At 48.4% G+C, this 18,724-nt stretch overlaps 1 protein-coding gene across 1 annotated transcript in view; it reads left to right on the plus strand.

Annotated features, from left to right (window-relative positions):
• MED16 (mediator complex subunit 16) overlaps positions 1-10,890 on the plus strand; it is a 77,906-nt gene extending 67,016 nt beyond the window's left edge. The window contains exons 12-15 of the mRNA XM_078670467.1: positions 1,917-2,109; positions 4,986-5,202; positions 6,129-6,212; positions 9,988-10,890. Coding sequence (XP_078526593.1) covers positions 1,917-2,109; positions 4,986-5,202; positions 6,129-6,212; positions 9,988-10,114 — 621 coding nt within the window. The 3' untranslated portion in view covers positions 10,115-10,890. The remainder of the gene's footprint in view (positions 1-1,916; positions 2,110-4,985; positions 5,203-6,128; positions 6,213-9,987) is intronic.
• Positions 10,891-18,724: the final 7,834 nt, after the last annotated feature.

The raw sequence follows: 18,724 nt of genomic DNA on the forward strand, positions 1-18,724 counted from the left end.
GGGCTCACAGGGACATCGGGGGCCAGGGATGCGCGCAGGGATCTCAGAGCTTCCAGGATATCTCTGACTGTAAGCTCACGCTCACCAGACCGGACCCCCGCGCAATCAGGCAACCCAAGCCCGCCGCCACAAGGCGATACAAGTTTCAGAGGGTTGGCCGCCATTTCGCGAAATCAGCCCAGTCGCCACCCTCCGCGACTCTCAAAAAACAGTTAAAAAATGTAGGACTTTACAGAGCTCCGGGGGGTTCCCAGCAATGGCAGCCTTGGTGCAGAAAGGATGTCCGCCCAATGCGGGTCTCCGCCTACACCAGCACCGGCGCCCCCAACAAGCAGAGTCCGGGCGCAAAGGTCCAGGGCCGCCGGACACCGCAGCGGCGGGGGGGAACCCCTTCACAGAATCAGTCCCCGGTGCATCTCACCCATATCAGCCTCGCGGCCACCAGGGCAGGCCCGGATCAGGATCGCCGGGATGTTCGCACAACGGCTCTCATCATTGGTTCACTCTCTCGACCGGGGCCGACAGTCGTCGGATCCCACAGGCTAGGTCCCGGTCCAGGTTCCACGGAGGCCCCGGTCTTGCGGAGGGCACAACTTCGGAACCGCTGCACGTCGAAACCTCCGGGCCAAACGGTGAGTACAAGCGAGGTGTTCCGTCTCCAATTCTCCGATAATGTATCGTCTCCGGACAGGATATGATACAGGATATACGATCAGGCCGGAGGGCTGCGGGAGCCGAGCTAAAAGGCGACCATTACGCTCGCGAGCTTGGCTCCTCCCCCCGTTATTTTCTTTCTTAATCCACCATTTCTGAGCTTATTGCTTGCTTGTGATTCTTCCAATCTGATAGAGACATTCAGCTGCAGATTCCTTACCTTAGAACTCTTCCCAGGCGTCAGACTGAATCTGGAATTTTTTCGTGAGCAGTAGCCATGCGCGCCGGTTGGTGGCGTCGTTCAACTTCGTGTGGCATTGCCCGCGCCGGAAGTGATGTTCGCGGTGCCTTATTAGACGCCACCCACGCACGCTGACGCAGTTATTTACTTTCCGTGCCACCCAGTGCAGATCCAGGAAGAGCAACCCCTTAGTCATTTTTTGACTAGTTTTTTTGAACGTTTTGTTAGTCTATTTTGAGGTTTACCTCTTGGTGTGGCAGGCAGGTCATCCAAAAAGGCCGGCTTCAAGCCCTGCAGCGCCAGTCACCGACAGATGTCGGTGATGGACCCGCACCTTGCATGCATCTGGTGCCTCGGTCGGGATCACGACCCATAGGCCTGCTCCGACTGTCGTGCCCTGTGCCACAAAGCCTTGAGGGAGCACTCTCTCAAGCTTATGGCGGCTCGAGGTGTGATGCCGTGACGATCACGATCCTGGTTGAGAGGAAGATCCATGTCCATTCTCCATGCCAAGTCATGCTGCAGTCTCCCTGTTTCATGTGGTATGTTCAGCTGCTGTCCCGCTTCTCCCTACCCTATGAGATGCTGCTGTCTCCCTTTTGTGCACCGCTTGTCATGTTGCTGTCTCTCGTCTGTGTGCCACGTGTCATGCTGCAGACTCAGTTCTCCATATGGGAGCTCATGCGGCAGTCGTCCTTCCTCCTTGCCGCGTATCATGCTGCCATCTCCCTTCCACATACCACTTGTCATGCTATCGTCTCCCTTCCACATACCGCTTGTCATGCTATCGTCTCCCTTCTCCATCCCGTGTCATGCTGCTATCTGCTTACTTCATGTTGCGTGTCATGCTCATATAACCCTACTCCATGTTGCATATCATGCTGCCGTCTCTGTGCTGCGTGTCATGCAGCTGCTTCATGTCTTTGTGCCATGCACATGCTGTGGCCTGCTTTCTATCTGCCTTGTCTCATGCTGCTGCCTCCTTTGTCCTCATGCTGCTGCCGCCTTTATCTGCCCACAGGGATCCCTGATGCGACCTGGTAGCAGTTTCTTGCGGGACGGCCCGTCGCTGGGCATGCTGCGTGAACTGATGGTGGTCATCCGCATCTGGGGTCTTCTGAAGCCCAGCTGTCTGCCCATCTACATGGCTACCTCAGACACCCAGGACAGCCTTTCACTGCTCTTCCGCCTACTTACCAAACTGTGGCTCTGCGGTAAGTCTCTGCAAGTCTTCTTTTCAAGCTGTTAATCTAACATCTTTCCCTGGCTGTGCATTGACAAGAAAGTGCCTGTGTAGATTTTGGTTTGTCTTCTTTTGTAATGACATGTAATGTAAGTGGCCTTCAGATACCATTGCCATACCTTCAGCACACTGTGACACAGTGGTTATCCCGTCTTGGATCTTTCATAGATTCACATGCTTGAATCATTCCACGTTCTCGAAGTGGGAGTCCCACAATACTATAGTAAAGCAGTATTTATAACTAACAGAGGCTATAATGGCACTAGGCAATACATTTAATAGCCTATCTATGTCCATTTTAAAAAAAGGACCAAACTTCACTATGACCAATCAGGTGGTAGCACCTTCTAGAACACTCCCAAGAGCGAACGATTACCTCCGATGTTTACCGCACGTCGTGTGTGAAGGGAGTCTCCCTTTTTTCATCTGAAAAGCTATTTTCAAACTTTTTATTTTACTATGTCGGAGAAAAAAAGGCCTTTTTCTTCCCTGTAAGACCTGTGAGAAGAAGAGTTCATGTGGATGACCTACATAAGGACTGTCTTTACTGTCTTCATTTCAAGCATGAGGTAAAAGAGTGCAAGATTTGTTGCACTTTCTCCCCAAAACCTACGGGACAGGTAAGGGAGGCAACTCTAGTGGCTTCAGAAAACATTTTCTGAGGAGGATAGTGACACCTCTTTTAGGTCTCGTAAAAGGGCTAGATCTCAAGAAGGAGTCCCATAGGAGTCCAGAAAATCTTTGAAGACTTCTCATCAACCTCACAGCTCCAAGAAAAAGAAGAAGCAAAAACATTTCTCCTCAGAAACATTCTTGCCGGGCCCATTGATGCATCTCCCAAGGATAAGGATTGCCCTCAGCCTCTTCTGCTGAGCAGTCCACGAGACCTACATCTTCTTCCAAGTCCCTCGCGATGACGCCTTTACTGTTGACACCAAGATTGGCGGCAGCCACCAGTACAACCATCTCGTTGTTGAGACCGTCGACGACTAAAACGACGACAGCCACCATCAGTTCTCCCATCTTGTCAGCGAAGATCCAGTCGTCTACGATGTTCCTGTTGACGAGCCCGTCGACGACACTGCTGTCGACGATGGTCCCAGCAATGCTCCAGTCGACGACTGCTGCGCCGATGATTGCTCCGTCTATGGCAGTCCCGTCTACCACAACACCAAAAAAGGATGCTTACATCCATCCCGTTGACGACAACACAGTCGAAGCCACCGTCAATGACGATTAAGGTCTCTGAGGTCACCAGAACTTTTCTTCGCCCTGAGGTCAACAATCCTAGCAAGGCCTCACCTCTGCCTCCAAGTCACCTGCTGAACATTGAAGGTCTCTATCCTCTGTTTGCCAGATTCTCGGGATCCTAAAATGCGTCGCCACCGCAAGGCCCACACCAGGCGCACATTGAGGAAGAACAAGAAGGTTCTCCTCATGGCCAGGTGGTGCACCAGGGAAGACCAGATTCCCTGGCTGGAGAGACTGTTTCTTCTACCAGTGCCCCTATTTTCCCCTCTGAGGATTCTTGGAGTGGGAGATCTAAGAGGAGGAGATCTGGTGAAAAACTATATTTTGCAGCATGACTCTTTTCTGAATTCACAATCTGCGCCTTGTTCCACCATCTAGTAGTTGGGTCCGAAATTCTACACTTTTTTGCAGTCCTTCTATTTGTGTTGTTGTTGGGCGTCGACGGAGCCACCTTTTTGGTGTTTTCTGTGATGTCGTAGGCCTTCCCCAGAAGCTCCCACTCTTGGTTGCCATCTTCAGATTCTTTCAGTCCACTGTTGGGTCTGGATGCTGGGCCGAAGGCTCTCCAACAGTGGGGAAAACAAAGTTTGGGATTTTTTGCTGAAGATTTGGACAAAATTAAGACAAGAACATCGAAAAAGAGGAACTGGAGGAGACTCCTAGAGTAAAATGTCACCACAAAATCGCGCGATAGGACCAACAGCCCATCTGCAACACTTGCCTACCGGTAATTTTTTTTTTTTTTACTTTGTTTTTATTATTTTTACAAAAACTTGGCAGTTTATAGTGTCTGTTTTTTTGGATGAGCTAGCTAATCTATTCAGTTTATCAATGGAGATCCCTCGAGAGAGAGAGAAGAGAATGGCTACTTATCTGTAATCTGTAATCCTAGTTCTCTCTCAGAGGAATATCCGTTGAAATCATAAACTACTCTCCCACCTCCCCGAGAGAAGAGATTAAGTTGGATTAGATCAATTTCTGTTATTTGCTGCATCCAAAACATCTGAGTAAACATCCACCTGCGAGGCATGATGGGACCCTGGGGCTCCAGAGGCTCTAAAAGGGGCAGTTTTCTATTCACATTGCTGCCTAATCAGGCTATATCGCTTATCCTTCTCTATCATTCACTTCAAAATTAATGGAACGACTTTGTGAAGGACGTTTAAGAACATAATTCTTGCTTATTTATAGTGGTTTGAAAAAAGCTTATGCTTTTCTTCCATTATTTTAAAGTACATTTAATGGAATTGGCACTATAGTCTGTCTCAAGGCTACAGATTTCTAAATGTTTGCCCCATATTCACCCTGGCCTTTCTGACGTAAAACAAAGATACTGTGAAAATGTGGTCTTGAAAGAACTGCTGCGGGTCCCCCCACGTGGGCGGGACTTCTCGGTGCTTATGATTGCAATTGAGATTTGCCTGCGAGAGAACTAGGGTTGCAGGTAAGGACACTTTCTTCCTAGCATGGGCTGTGTGATGCTGCTTTGTTTATCTGGAGCTCCCCTGCTGCCTCTTATGACCTTTGCAAAGTGAAGGATAATGTTGTGACTGTAGCTTGTCCTCACCTGTGCATATGTCTGTTTCTGTCAACCAGTTCGTGATGAGAATCACCCGATGGAGCCGGATGACACCCTCATCGACGAGTGCTGCCTCCTGCCCAGCCAGCTGCTCATCCCCAGCATTGACTGGCTGCCCATCAGTGACGGACTCATCAGCCGCTTGCAGAGCAAGCAGGCCCTGAAGCTGCAGTTCGGCAAGTCCCCCGGGCTCCTGAGTCACTCCGTGCCTTCTGCGCTCGATGTCTTTTCCAGGTACGAGAGATGTGTGTTGTGGGGTCAGTGTGAAATGTACAGCAGACCTATCTACTCCTGGAGGCCAGCAGGCTGTGCTGACTTACCACTGTCAGCGGTACATCTACTCCGTGTGATGCAATTCTGCTCATTACCAGTGGTTGAGCAGTCTCATCCTTGGCCTCAGGAGCTACAGTTCTTCCTTGTGCCACAGGAAGTGCTGACTTACCCTCCATTATCAGTTCTGCAGGTTTATTCTCTGCAATGAGCACTCACACCTACCCTTATTCACTGGCACTGCAAGCTAACCTGCAGTTCTGCACCTCCCCCACCTCTCCTTTGGATGGCGTCACTGCAGTCATTCCGTCTGCCTGCGCAGAGGGGTACGGCGGGTTCTGGGTCAGTGTCCATGAGTCGCTCTGATTCCACCTACGCTCGTCCGCCCAAAACATTATTTATAGAACTAGATGGTTTTCCTGGTGGTCGTTGTGTAAATCTACAGCATCCTTAATCCCTTCGGCGCTGATGACAAAGCCAGCTCGTCATGGGCGTTACCTGCGCTACGCGGATGACGAGCTGGCTTTGTCACAAACCGCGCGATTTTTAAATTTCAGCGCACAGCGGGAAAACCCGCTAGCACGGTAGCGGTAAAGTTACAGAACCCAAACGGCACATTGGTGGTCTTTTGCTCTGGCACTTCAAATGCAGCTGCTCTACTGCTTGATTCAACAATTACTAAAGCTTTAGAGATGGAAAAACTATTTATTGCACTGGAATATCTGCATTGTTCTACTAGCAGAAAAGTAACGTGTCCCTGCTATTGCCATGGCCCAAAAGCCATCGTTGATGCGGAGCAGGGGTTGCACAAGGAGGATCTTCCCAACCCTGCGTCAGCGCCATTTTGTTTGCCTGCTTCGCCTTCCTAATTTTCATTTTCTTCTGTGCAGGGCCCCCGGACAGCCAAAGATTGACCACCTTCGGCGCCTCCATATCGGGGCATTTCCTACGGAGGAATGCAAATCATGTACCAGGTGAGTTCTTCACCCAGAGATTCCAAGACATTAAATGTCTCTTCATTCCCTGCTTCTTCCTATCGCTACTCCCTACAGACACAAGTTTGAAATCGCCGGGTGCACCGAAAGGACAGAGGTGCTCTTTCCCTGGAAGCGATGCACTGGTGTGGTGACAGGAGAAATGTGACAGTATGCATGCAAGAGGAGCACTGGTGTGATGGTGACAGGAGAAATGTGACCGTGTGCATGTAAGAGGAGCACTGGAGTGGGGGCAGGAGAGATGTGTTTGTGTGCATGTAAGAGGAGCACTGGAGTGGGGGCAGGAGAGATGTGTTTGTGTGCATGTAAGAGGAGCACTGGAGTGGGGGCAGGAGAGATGTGTTTGTAGTCATGTAAGAGGAGCACTGGAGTGGGGGCTGGAGAGATGTGTTTGTGGTCATGCAAGAGGTGCACTTGTGTGATTTTGAAATATTTTAATATATTTTGTCTAATTTTGTTTAAAAAACTCAGCCTTCAGCCCGCAGATCCAGATGGCGCTGGTTGCCGAGTCGCAGTCGGTATTTGCTTTGCTCATCCCTGGACTGTTTTTTGATCCAGAAGAAATTTGGGGTGTTGGAGTGAAAATCGGTGGCCGCTGCTCACAGGCAAAATTATGAATTAATACTAGCCGATTGTGCGTTGTGAGAAAACGGATCTATATATATTTGTTTATTATAGTCCAGTATTGGAACTTAAATCAATTCACACGCTTGAATCATCTCCCGTTTCATGATTTGTTAGAAAGGGCATCTAAGAAAATTGCCCTGCCCAGGCCCACCAAGCAGATGGACTGTTTTAATATGATTTTAAGGAGCTTTCCCAAAAAAGTGTAAGGTCCATGCTCATTGTTGGCTATATTTGGGAAGAGGGCTTGAAAGTCATGAAAAATCCGGCTACAGGCCCACCGGTTCTTCCACACCTGGACAAGAAATATAAAGCCCCTGTTTGACTGGCCAGCCAACGCTGGGCTCAGTAATTACGCAGTCAGCCCAGAGAAGATCAAAGAACCCCTCCACTCCGATCTCTGCGCCTCCGGACAAGGAGGGCAGACGTTTGGTTATTATTGGCAAGCTTTTTTCATCAATGTCTGGGCTGACAGAACGGCCAATTCGCTGGCTGTTTTGGGGAGGTATGATTGGCAGCTATGGGCTGACCTCGCCCCATATTTAGATCAGCTTCCAGAAGAGGCGAAAACTGAAGCAAAAAGATCTTGCAGGAGGGGGAGCACACATCTGCGGAGGTCATATACTGTGCCATGGATATCGCCACTACTACCTTTAGGCAGCTTTCAGGCTCTGCGGTACACAAAGGCAAGGTTGGCTCAAAGCTACCTCCTTTAGGCCGAAGGTACAGAATAAAATCTTTCATCTTCCCTTTTGATGGAGAGGCCTTGTTCGGCAAGCATGTAGACTGACACAGAGACAGCTAAATTGCTAGGGACTCCCCAATTTAAAAAGTTGCAGTTTCCGGGCACCAGGAAGAGAGAGAGGTGATCTTGTACGTCCTTGCCTATGTAGTGCAACGTTGATGTATTGTTCGTTCGCATGGGAACGTCTGAGTTCTGTATCCTGGGGAGGAAAGTCTGCAAGCTCAGATGTACTGCCTTGAGCTCGAGAAGAACATTTGCAGAGCAGCTGGAAGAATACGCATACCCTTTACACAACACTACTGCCTGGATTCCACTCCTCAAGGGGTTGTAGCGTAGGACAAACAGTTGTAAGACATCTTTTCCGGTAAAGGTGAGCTACCTCTTGCTTTCCCCCAACATCGTACTAGTTCTGCACATTGCCTATAACATAATGTGTTTTCTGTCTTTACAGTATACTAAAACGTTTTCTGATGTTGAACAAGATATAACACATGTTCATAGCTATGCCTTCGTTTATTCTGTGGCAAAGGGATAGCTCTATACAGTCGTATCCCTGTCAACTCACAGTTCAGTGTGCCTCACTACGGCTTTTTACTCTGATTCAAGAACGTACTTCTATGAAAGTTCCAATACTGGAGTAAGAAAATAAGTTACTTACCTGTAACTGGAATCGTTCATAGATTCGCATGCGACCCACTCTCCCACCCTGAGAGGCTCGCATTTCCCTTCTTTAAGTGATTCACCGGCACTCATGCTTTGGAAACTCTGTGGGAATGGAACTCTCTCAGGAGTGTTCTAGAGAGCAGGGCAGCCTGATTAGCTGAAGTATAAGTTTGGTCTCTTTTTTTAAATAGACTGATAGTGCATAAAGGCCCCTTTATGCACTATCTTGAACATTGTATTGCTATTACATGGTACCGAGGACTCCCATCTCAATGACGGGGAACGATTTAAGCATGTGAATCTATGAAATCAGATACTCCAATACTGGAGAACTACAGTTACAGGTAAGTTACTTATTTTCATATATTGTAAGATTCTCGAACTGGGATTCTTACATGGGCCGCAAGGCTGGCAGACATCATCCCCAATAATATTAGGGAGTCTGTAGCAGAGGCATGACGTTCATGGCCATTTGACCGACATTTTTCCTACTCTGAACGCACTTTTTTGTTCTTATTATTTTTCCTCTGTAATTAAACACAGAGTTTTTGTAATGCCCTTTGAAGAAACCTCTGGTACTGTGAAACTTGTAATGAATACAAAGCTGGCATTCCAGCGCTGCGTGGAGCGCTACTCTGGCTTTACTTGATTAGTGGGGCATTGGTCTTCAGGTGCTGAGAGGTCCCTGAACGAGAGCAGCTTAGGAAATTTGGGGAGAGGAGTTGGCCTAATGGCTAGGGCCCTCGACCTCGGACCTGGGGATCTGGGTTCGAGTCTCGGTAACGACGCCAAAAACCTCCTGTGATTCTGGGCAAATCACTTAATCTCCCCGTGCCTAAAAATGAATGCGTGTCCACATGTAACGTAACTGGTGCTATGTAAAGCGCTCTGATACCTGATTCAGTTCGGGTCTAGATCGCGCTATATAAAACTCTGCGGAAAAAAAAAATATATATATCTTTTTTTACTTCAATCATACAAATGATCAGTATGGGGGCGGTCTCAGAGCACTTGTGCATTTTTGTTTACATAGCACTTCATAAGGTTTAGTTTCTAAGCTCTACAAAACAGATGTTTCTGTAACATGATCGTCTAATCTACTCTCTAGGTGCTAGGTGTCTGAAAAGTATTGGAGAATGGTTTAATACTGTCATGGATGGGGTTAGAGGGCCTTAATTTACATTAATTATTGATGTGGGACTTAATTTGTGCCTATAGGTCTTCTGTAAGTTGCAGTTGCGAGAGATCTGTGAGTGTCAGACACAGCAGAAATTGGTTGTGGTTCTTTACAACATATTTGGGGTGGCTGGTTTGTGCTTGCCATGATTCTCTCTACATTTAAGATATGAATGCATCTGATTTTGGCTGGGATAGGGTTCAAATATGTTTTGGATTTGGGGATTTTTTAGATGTAAAGCTGTACCCTTTATGGTTCGGTACATCAACGTGCCCGGGGAGGGATCAGACATTGCTTGGGCTGGTGGCGCGGAGTCTTTTCTGGGATTCGTCTGAAGAGGATCTCCAGATGGTCAGAAATTGTTGTGGTTTCTTTATGGGTTAGTCCTACACGAGGTATGTGAATGCTGGCTGGAGAAGTTTCCGTGTAGACCTCTCCTTTCAGACCCAGGATTTTAAATGGTGCTCAGACTGGGTTAGACTTTGCCTGTGTTTTCTGGTTTGCGGATCTCATCGTTCTGAGCCTTTTGCTTGTCCCTCTTGCAGGTGCGGCTGTGTCACCATGCTCAAGTCTCCCAATAAGATCACCGCTGTGAAGCAGTGGGAGCAACGCTGGATCAAGAACTGCCTGTGCGGGGGCCTGTGGCGAAGGATGCCCCTGAGCTGCTCGTGATTGTCCACAGAGGGAGTTCAGGGACACACAGTTGGGAGATGGCGCGCTGTAGCACTCTTCCAACCTCTCATTCCATTTTATGAAAGAACAAATGCTTTGGGTAACAGTGAAGCAGCTGCTCCGGTTGGTACACATTTGTGTAAGCCTCGGGAAACCTCTGAGCCCTGTGTTCACCTAGGTAGGAGTCTGCGTACATCTGCACTCAGGGCTGTGAGTGCCATCTGTCGTTGGTGAACTGTAGTAACTGCAGAGGAGTTACCACGTAGCTATGTCTCAGAGCCATAGCTTTGAGTGCACACTCCGCTGTAACTGGATCGCGGCTGAGGAAACTGCACATGGTGTCCTGCAAGAGCCGTGGGAGCCTGATTGTTGGTCTCAGGTTGCAAGGTCCTGTGGAAAGATGAGATTTGAAGCTGGAACCAGACTTTTTTTGAATCTGGCCTGCTAATGTCTTGTGTAACATGCACAAGAGAGCTTAACGTGTAGGGCACCCTGGAAAGTCCATGGGACTGGGGATTCACTTGTTGAAGGTGAGAGTCGCCAAATGGGCTTGTAAGTGCTTGTAAGTGCTTCGTAGGGTGAAGATTAGCTTTAACCCACACGTTTGGTAGTTGATAATTTATGCACTAAAACCAGTGACATTTTTGGTATTGATGGACCGCTGTGTTTCTGCGTATTTAATGGAGGGGGAAATATTCATAAACTTGTATTGCATAATTGTTTGTGTTTATGTTTGGAAACAAGCAGAAGTCATAAATTGATAGGCATAAGCAGAAGATTGTGTGTCCTTTTCAGTCAAGCTATTGCACACTTCAGTGACTGGGCCTATCCACATAAGCATGCACGATAGGTATGGGTGTGCTTCAGCCACCTTAATCTGATCGATAGAACCTACACCAGGCGTGAATGATTCCTTGGCAAGATTGGGGTTTTTGAGATGCGACGACGAAGAGTCTGGCTATGAAGGTTTCCCAATGCCACACTGAGACCTACATCTGGGTCATGCGAGTACCGCAGGTGCATGAATTGAAGGCAGAGCTGTGACTCTTGATTCATGCACAAAGAACCATTCTTTAATATGGTCATTTGTCAATTGCAGCACCTAAATCACTACATTATAGTGTGTTAATTTGCCCTATAAAGTGGTGATGGGGATCTACATATGTAGAATGCAATCTCTCTCTCTCTCTCTCTCACTCACTCACTCACTCACTCACTCACTCACTCACTCACTCACTCACTCTCCCACTCTCTCACTCTCTCACTCTCTCACTCTCTCACTCTCTCACTCTCTCACTCTCTCACTCTCTCACTCTCTCACTCACTCACTCTCTCCCTCTCCCTCTCCCTCTCTCTCTCTCTCTCACTCACTCACTCACTCACTCACTCACTCACTCACTCACTCACTCACTCACTCTCTCACTCTCTCACTCTCTCACTCTCTCACTCTCTCACTCTCTCACTCTCTCACTCTCTCACTCTCTCACTCTCTCACTCTCTCACTCTCTCACTCTCTCACTCTCTCACTCCCTCTCTCTCCCTCTCTCTCTCTCTCTCTCTCTCTCTCTCTCTCTCTCTCTCTCTCTCTCCCTCCCTCTCTTTCTCTCTTTCTCTCTCTCTCTCTCTCTCTCTCTCTCTCTCTCTCTCTCCCTCCCTCCCTCCCTCTCTCTCTCTCTCTCTCTGTCTCTCTCCCTCTCTCTCTCTCACTCCCTCTCTCTCTCTCTCTCTGGCCTTCCTTGTGGCAATAACACCTGCCCGGAGGGTCTGTGAGCTTCAGGCTTTCTTAGCTATGTCGCCATACCTGAACATCTGCCCAGGAAATCTGAATCTTCGCACTAGAGCTTCCTTTGGGATGAAAGTTGTCACTCCCTTTCATGTAGGTCAGTCGATCACCCTGCCTACCTTTTACGCTCTGCCACATCCCTCGTAGGAAGAGGAGCGACTCCACTGACTAGAACAAAAAAAAAAGCGTTGGTCTACGTTGGCCGCACAAAGAGAGTTCTGGGTGGACAGCCAACTGTTTGTGCGGTATGTTGGAGCGAAGAAGGGTAAGGCTGTCCATAAACGGACCATCTGCAGATGGATCGTGCTCTGCATTACAAGCTGCTACTCACTGGCCAGGAAGCAACCCCAGAGGGCTTGCAAGCTCATTCCATCCGAGCCAAGGCTGCAACCACTGCGTTACCATGCAGCGTTCCAGTCCTGGACACCTGCCAGGCAGCAACGTGGGCTTCACGGCACACCTTCACCAAGCACTACTGCCTAGACAGTCTGGTCCGCTGCGATGGGCATCTTACTCGTTGAGTCCTGTAGGACTTATAGTGTGAACTCCGGAGAGGTATAGTTTGGGTAAATATTCTAAGGTAAGTAATCCTTTTCTAGAAATCTCTATAGGATGAACAAGTTACATATCTTCGAGAACTGCTTATCTGATAGAGACTCTATCTAGCCACAGATTCCTTACCGACCCACTCATCCTCCATGCTATGTGAACAGATTTCTAGGGACAGGGCTGTCCCCTTTCAGGACCCTAGTTTTCCACACCAGTGGTCAGTGTTCTTCGCTGCTCTACATGTGTAGAAAGTTGTGAAAAGAAACTTAAGTTAGCGCACTAGGGTGGCGCCAATATAGGCACTGCGCACATCCCTCCCGGCTCAGATGACGCAGACGACGCCACACACTCTCGCGCAGAGGTGCTGCTCACGAAATATTTCCGGATCCAGTCTGATGCCTGGGGATAATTCAAAGGTAAGAAATCTGCAGCTAGAGTCTCTACCAGATAAGGCATTAACAAAGGGAAGTAACTTGCTCCTCAGGTTCTTCTGTTTATTCTTTCTCTTTTCCAGCGAGGCTCATGCTTTGGGCACCTTAAAAGACTATCTTTCTGCCATCTCTGCATTTCTGCAGTTGCCAGATCAGCCATCCCTTTTCAAGTCCCATATTGTACAAAGGTTTCTGAAAGGTCTCCAACATGTGTTCCCACCTTCACCCTTCATCATGCCTCAGTGGGACATACATTTATTTCTAGCTTTCCTGATGTGCGATTCTTGTATAACACATCACATTTCCTCAGAGCCATGCACCGAATATTTGCACAGCCTGACCCCTCTAGAGTGCCATTGTGCCCCATAGGCACGGGAGGAACCTGTTCTAGATTGCCACCTGCGGATCCGCCCTCGGTGCCAATCAGGCCACAAGGATCTGGTGTTGTATACAGAGCTGCTCCCCCCACGAGATTGCGACCTTCCACGGAGCCCGTTCCAGTGTCGTCTTTACCAATGCCCTGTGCTTGCGCCGACCTCATCATCAATCCCGACTCCAATACGGGCCTGGATCGCGTCGCCTGGCACCGGCTGGTACCATGGCTTCCGAGTCTGGGCCAGTGGCTTTTTTTTTTTAATAGACCTAGCTGGGGAGGATTAGCTAAAAATACATTATAGGCCATTCTGGGCAAACAACGTTGCAAAGGCCAACCAATCATTTGAAGTACCCTTGTTAGAAATGGGTTTATATATGTTGTAGCTTTAACATTTATTACGTATGATAAGGTTAAGATCAAGCAATTAAAACCTTGTGGTCAGCCGTCCAAGCATTGTTCGGCGCACAAGTTTTGTCCAGCAGTCGGATTGGCGCTTTCCCTTCCACTCCGCTGGATAGGGAATCAAAAAGGTCAGACTCCTTTGGCAAGAGGATGTTCTCCTCTCCCAGCCTAGCGCTGCGGTCTGTGAACACAGCGTGCTTTTTGGGTCGATACACCCACACTATGTTGATTTCGGTTGCACAAATGCTGCCCATGGAATTGGAGGAGGCCTGAGCCATACTCACCCAAGTTATTGCTGAAGTGTGAGATGCAGCAAAGTTCACCATGATGCGTGTACTGGACACAACGACTTGCTTGGCAGATCGATTGTAATGTCTGTGGCACTCGGACGCCACGCATGGTTGAGAGCCAATGGCTTTTCAGGGGCTATCCAGGCTTCCCTCATGGACATGCCCTTTGATTGCTCTTTCCTTTTTGGTGAAAATGGAGACTGATTTTGAGCCCTTTAAAGACAGCAGAGTTATGCCAGGTCTTTTGGGCCTATCCATTGTCCCACGTCAACACCAGTTTGCCTTTCGCCCCTTCCATGGCTACAGTAGGGGCTACCAACCCCATCCTTTCCCACCCAGCCACAAAGGCCAACATGTTTCCCAGCCATTTGGTGTCAGTGGATCATGTGGAGCTACCAACGAGAGGTCAGCCGCAGCCTCCATTTTAACTTGCCCTCATACCAGCACAGGCGCCCATTGAGAGGCAGGATTCGCCATCACCTGCCGCACTAGCAATTCATAACATTGGATAAGTGGGCTTTTACAAATCGTCCAGATGTGATACTCCTTCCCTTTTCTGGAGCTGCCCATGCCACCTCCTCATGACCAGTTGACAGAGGACCATTTCTCCTTGCGCTGTCAGGCAGTGTCGGCTCTTTGGCCAAAAGGCCATCATCGAGTCCAGGATATTTGGACTTCGATTTAGATGCTTCAGCCTCTATGTGGAGTGGTGTGGTGTGGCTCACTGGTTAGAGGCGGCAGACCCGTAAGCAGAGAACGGCCCGGGACCAGGGTTCAATTCCCGACGCGGCAGGGTCGTGGACCAGGGTAAAAAAGGACTCGATAATTCTCGCCTCGGTGCCTACTCTAACCAGGGAACACACTCGGCAACTCTGGGCATTAAGCTTGCCTCATCTCTACAACGGCCCCCCACAGACGCCGGGGATGCCTGGTTTCACCTTGGAGATACCCAGAAAGGGACTATCTCACAGGGAAAACCAGGACGGGTTCCCCAGCGGTCTTCAGCGCCAGGATACTCCATGGAGTCGCAGTACGAATTACAAGTACACTCACATTTATTCTATCCTAGATTTTGATGAGACTGACTCTTGAGGTCGCTGGGCCTCATGGCCTCCTGCATGCTGTCAGTGATACGTGCCCCAAGGCATATGCGGCCTCTGCAGTGGGACCCGAAGTCCCAGTGGGTGCAGCACCAGGGAAATCTCTCCCACCTGGGCCAGATCTCGGCAGGAACTGCAAAAGACCTGCGGTGGTGGCAAACAAACCATGATTGGGTCAGTTTCAGACCCCTTCCCCAACCAGACTGACTGTAGCGACAGATAATTCACTCCTGGACTGGGGCAGCCACCGGGGAGAGGTGGAGATCAGAGGTCCAGCGGAGTCTGGACACCACAACACCTTGTGGGAGTTATGGGCAATACGACTCTCATTGAAAGCCTTTCTTTCTTTGACAAGGGAAAGGCTGGTGCAGGTGTACACGGACTCCACATCGACGTGGTACTGCAGCAATCAGGTGGGTTGTGGACCCTTTGTCAAGAGGCCCATCGTCATTGGACATGGCTGCGATGTCACTTCATTACCCTGGTGGTTATATACCTGGTAGGCTGTTTCAAGGCCAGAGTGGCCGAACTCCGCCGTCGATGCCTAGCAGCTCACAAATAGCATCTCCTTCCGGAGGTGGTGCAAGGTCCGAAGGAGAACCTTGGTTTTATCTGTTCGCCACCGCCGAGAACGCACAATAACGGCTCTTCCGGCCTAAAGTCATTCATGTGGTTCTGGACTGGGCACGGCGAGTTTGGTATCCCGGACACCTGAGCATTAGCATCTGTTCTCTGAGTAGCGTACCCCTTTTGGAGGATCTTCTGTCGCAGCAACAGAGCAGGGCCTTGCACCCGAACCTGCACAACCTCCACCTTAATGCGTGGAGATTGAGTGGCGACAGTTGCCAGCCTTTGACCTTCCTTCTGAAGTCGGTGATGTTATTTCGGCCTCCACCAAGACAGTATACACCTGCTTATGGAACAAATTTGATGCATGGTGTACTTCCAAGATCACTGACCCTCTTTCTGCATCCTTATCCCAAGTGTTATTGTTTGTTCTTTCTCTGGCCCAACAGGGCTCTTATCTGGGTACTGTTAAAGGTTACCTGTTAGCATTTTTGGCTTTCTTGTGGTTTGCGGTCTAACCATCTTTGTTCAAGTCACTTATTGTGACTCGATTTCTCAAGGGACTCCAACGTCTGTTTCCTCCAAGACAATTCATTCTGCCCTAATGGGACCTCAGTCTGGTCTTAACATTTCTAACATGTGCACCCTTAGCGCCGCTGCTCCGCTGTTCACTCCATTTGCTCACTATTAAAATGGCTTTTCTGGTGGCCTTAACATCAGCCATAAGGGTCAGCAAATTGCAAGCACTCCCCGTGCACCCTTCCTACATTACTATCCAGACAAACTGGTTTTAAGAACCCGTGCCTCCTTGCTTCCGAAGGTGGCAAAACCCTTCCACGCAAGCCAAAATATTGCCATGCCTACCTTCGTGCCCTGTCTCACCCTTCTACAGAAGAGGAGGGACTCCACCGCCTGGAGCTAAAAAGAGCATTGTCCTTCTACAGTGATCATACTAAAGAGTTTGGGTGGACGATCGACTTTTCATTGGGTATGTCGGGAATAAAGTAAAGGCTGTGCTGAAACAGACCATCACACGATGGATAGTGCTTTGCATAGAATGCTGCTGCACATTTGCCAAAAAGCAATCCCCTGAGGGCTAGCATGCTCATTCCTCCAGAGCCAAGGTTTCCTCCACGCTTTCGCTCGTGGAGTAGCTATCCTGGACACCTGTCAGGCTGCAAGTAGGCGTCTTTTGCACATGTTCACTGTGCACTAGTTCCTGTTCGGTCCTGCAGGACATGTTGGTTTAATCAGTTTGCAGATCCGCCTCCAGGGAGGTATTGCTCGGGTACCTATTCTAAGGTAAGTAGTCTCTATCAGATAAACAAATTACTTACCTTTGGTAACACCGTATCTGGTAGAGACTCTGTCTAGTGCAAGATTCGTTACCAACCCTCCCTTCCTTCCCGCTCTGCGAATGGATTTCTGCATAGGGTCACCCTTCTGAGGCCCTTAATGCTGCACACCAGTACATCAACAACCTCTGTGGCACAGCACTTCTGGTGTGGAAAGGTGGCAAAAAGAAATGGATGACAGTCCACAGGATGGCACCTATAGAGACATCATGCACCTAACGGCACAGGCAATGCAGACATGGAGCCGAACTATGCCTCCTACCAGCGCACAGGGGCACTGCTCAAAATTGACCAGATCCAGTCTGGTGCCTGGGGTTTCTTCTAAGGTAAGGAGTCTGCGGCTGGATAGTCTCTACCAGAGAAGGCGTCACAGAAGGTAAGTAACTTGTTCTTTCAGGCCATAGAGCAGTCAAGACCATGTTTGATCTTGTTCTGCATTCATTTTGATGGCCTACAGTTCATTCTGATCAAGAATCTGTCCTCTCTTGTCCCAGCTATTCTCCCCAAAAAATCACTGCATTCCAAATGTTTTGAAATTTTTTCCTACCAAATATTTGGATTACTTGCAGCCAACTGAACTTCAACGCAGATCTCTTTTGACATTGTTTCAGATCCCCCGCCTTGCGAAGTATTTTTTTGAGTCATAATTATTACAGTTTATACTTTCTAAAGGATGGCTTATTTTTCTGCTTTGTCTCTAAAAAAGTGCTTATAACCTTATCTTTTTCTTTTTAAAATGCATCCTGTTTTCCTCCGAGGATGCATTTAAAAAAAGATTGCTTTGTGTAAAAGCAGTCGCAGTCATGGTGGTTTTCTGACCCTAGCAGGCCACCATGCCTGTCATTTCCGCTAATCGTAGTGGGTCTCAGTGTACGACCTGCCTCGTGCAAATTAATGAGGTAGGTAGAATTGCGAACCACTTTGAATCAGTATGTTGACGGGCAATCTAATAATATATAGTTCGATACTCAAAATGACTCTCGGCCCGATTCACAGAATAAATGTAAGACTCAATCCTAAACTTACTACTATTTTGGTATTCACAGAATGCACTTACTACTTTTGGCATTCACAGAATGAACTTACTACTTTTGGTATAAGTTAGGATTTTGTCTTAAGTCTGTCTTAAGTTTGTCTTAAGACAAACTTAAGACAAAATCCTAACTTCTGTGAATACCAAAAGTAGTAAGTTCATTCTGTGAATGCCAAAAGTAGAAAGTGCATTCTGTGAATACCAAAATAGTAGTAAGTTTAGGATTGAGTCTTAAGTTCATTCTGTGAATCGGGCCCTATGGATTTGTTAGAAGACAATGCGCAAATTGCGACCACAATTCATTTTGTACGTTACATTTCAGGAGTCGCTAGTTGTGACTCGCTATTTGTCGCAATTCACGATTCCTTCAATAGAATCTGTATACATGAGGGCCTCCCTCCCTAGGACGGCTGTATGCAGGGCTCCTGCTCAACCCTTGCGATTATCCCTGCATCATTCATCTTTCTACAGTATTTCCAAGGGTGTTTTTTCAGCCATTTGTGGCTTTTCTTTTTAACTGGGACCCTCCTACGGCACTTGTTACCTTTAAACTTGTATTTTGAGGGCAGGCTGGCACTGGGGCTATTGGGAGGGGTCTCCCTTTCCTCGGGCAATCAAGAAGGAAACATTCAGCCGTTGACAGGCTACATATGTGCAGATTTTTTAATATTCGCCTTTTAGGCCGGGCAAAAATGTCTCATGAGCTGTTGAAACCAAGTCAAGT

The sequence above is a fragment of the Lissotriton helveticus genome, chromosome 12 (genome assembly GCF_964261635.1).
Source record: "Lissotriton helveticus chromosome 12, aLisHel1.1, whole genome shotgun sequence".
Taxonomy (NCBI): Eukaryota; Metazoa; Chordata; class Amphibia; order Caudata; family Salamandridae; genus Lissotriton; species Lissotriton helveticus.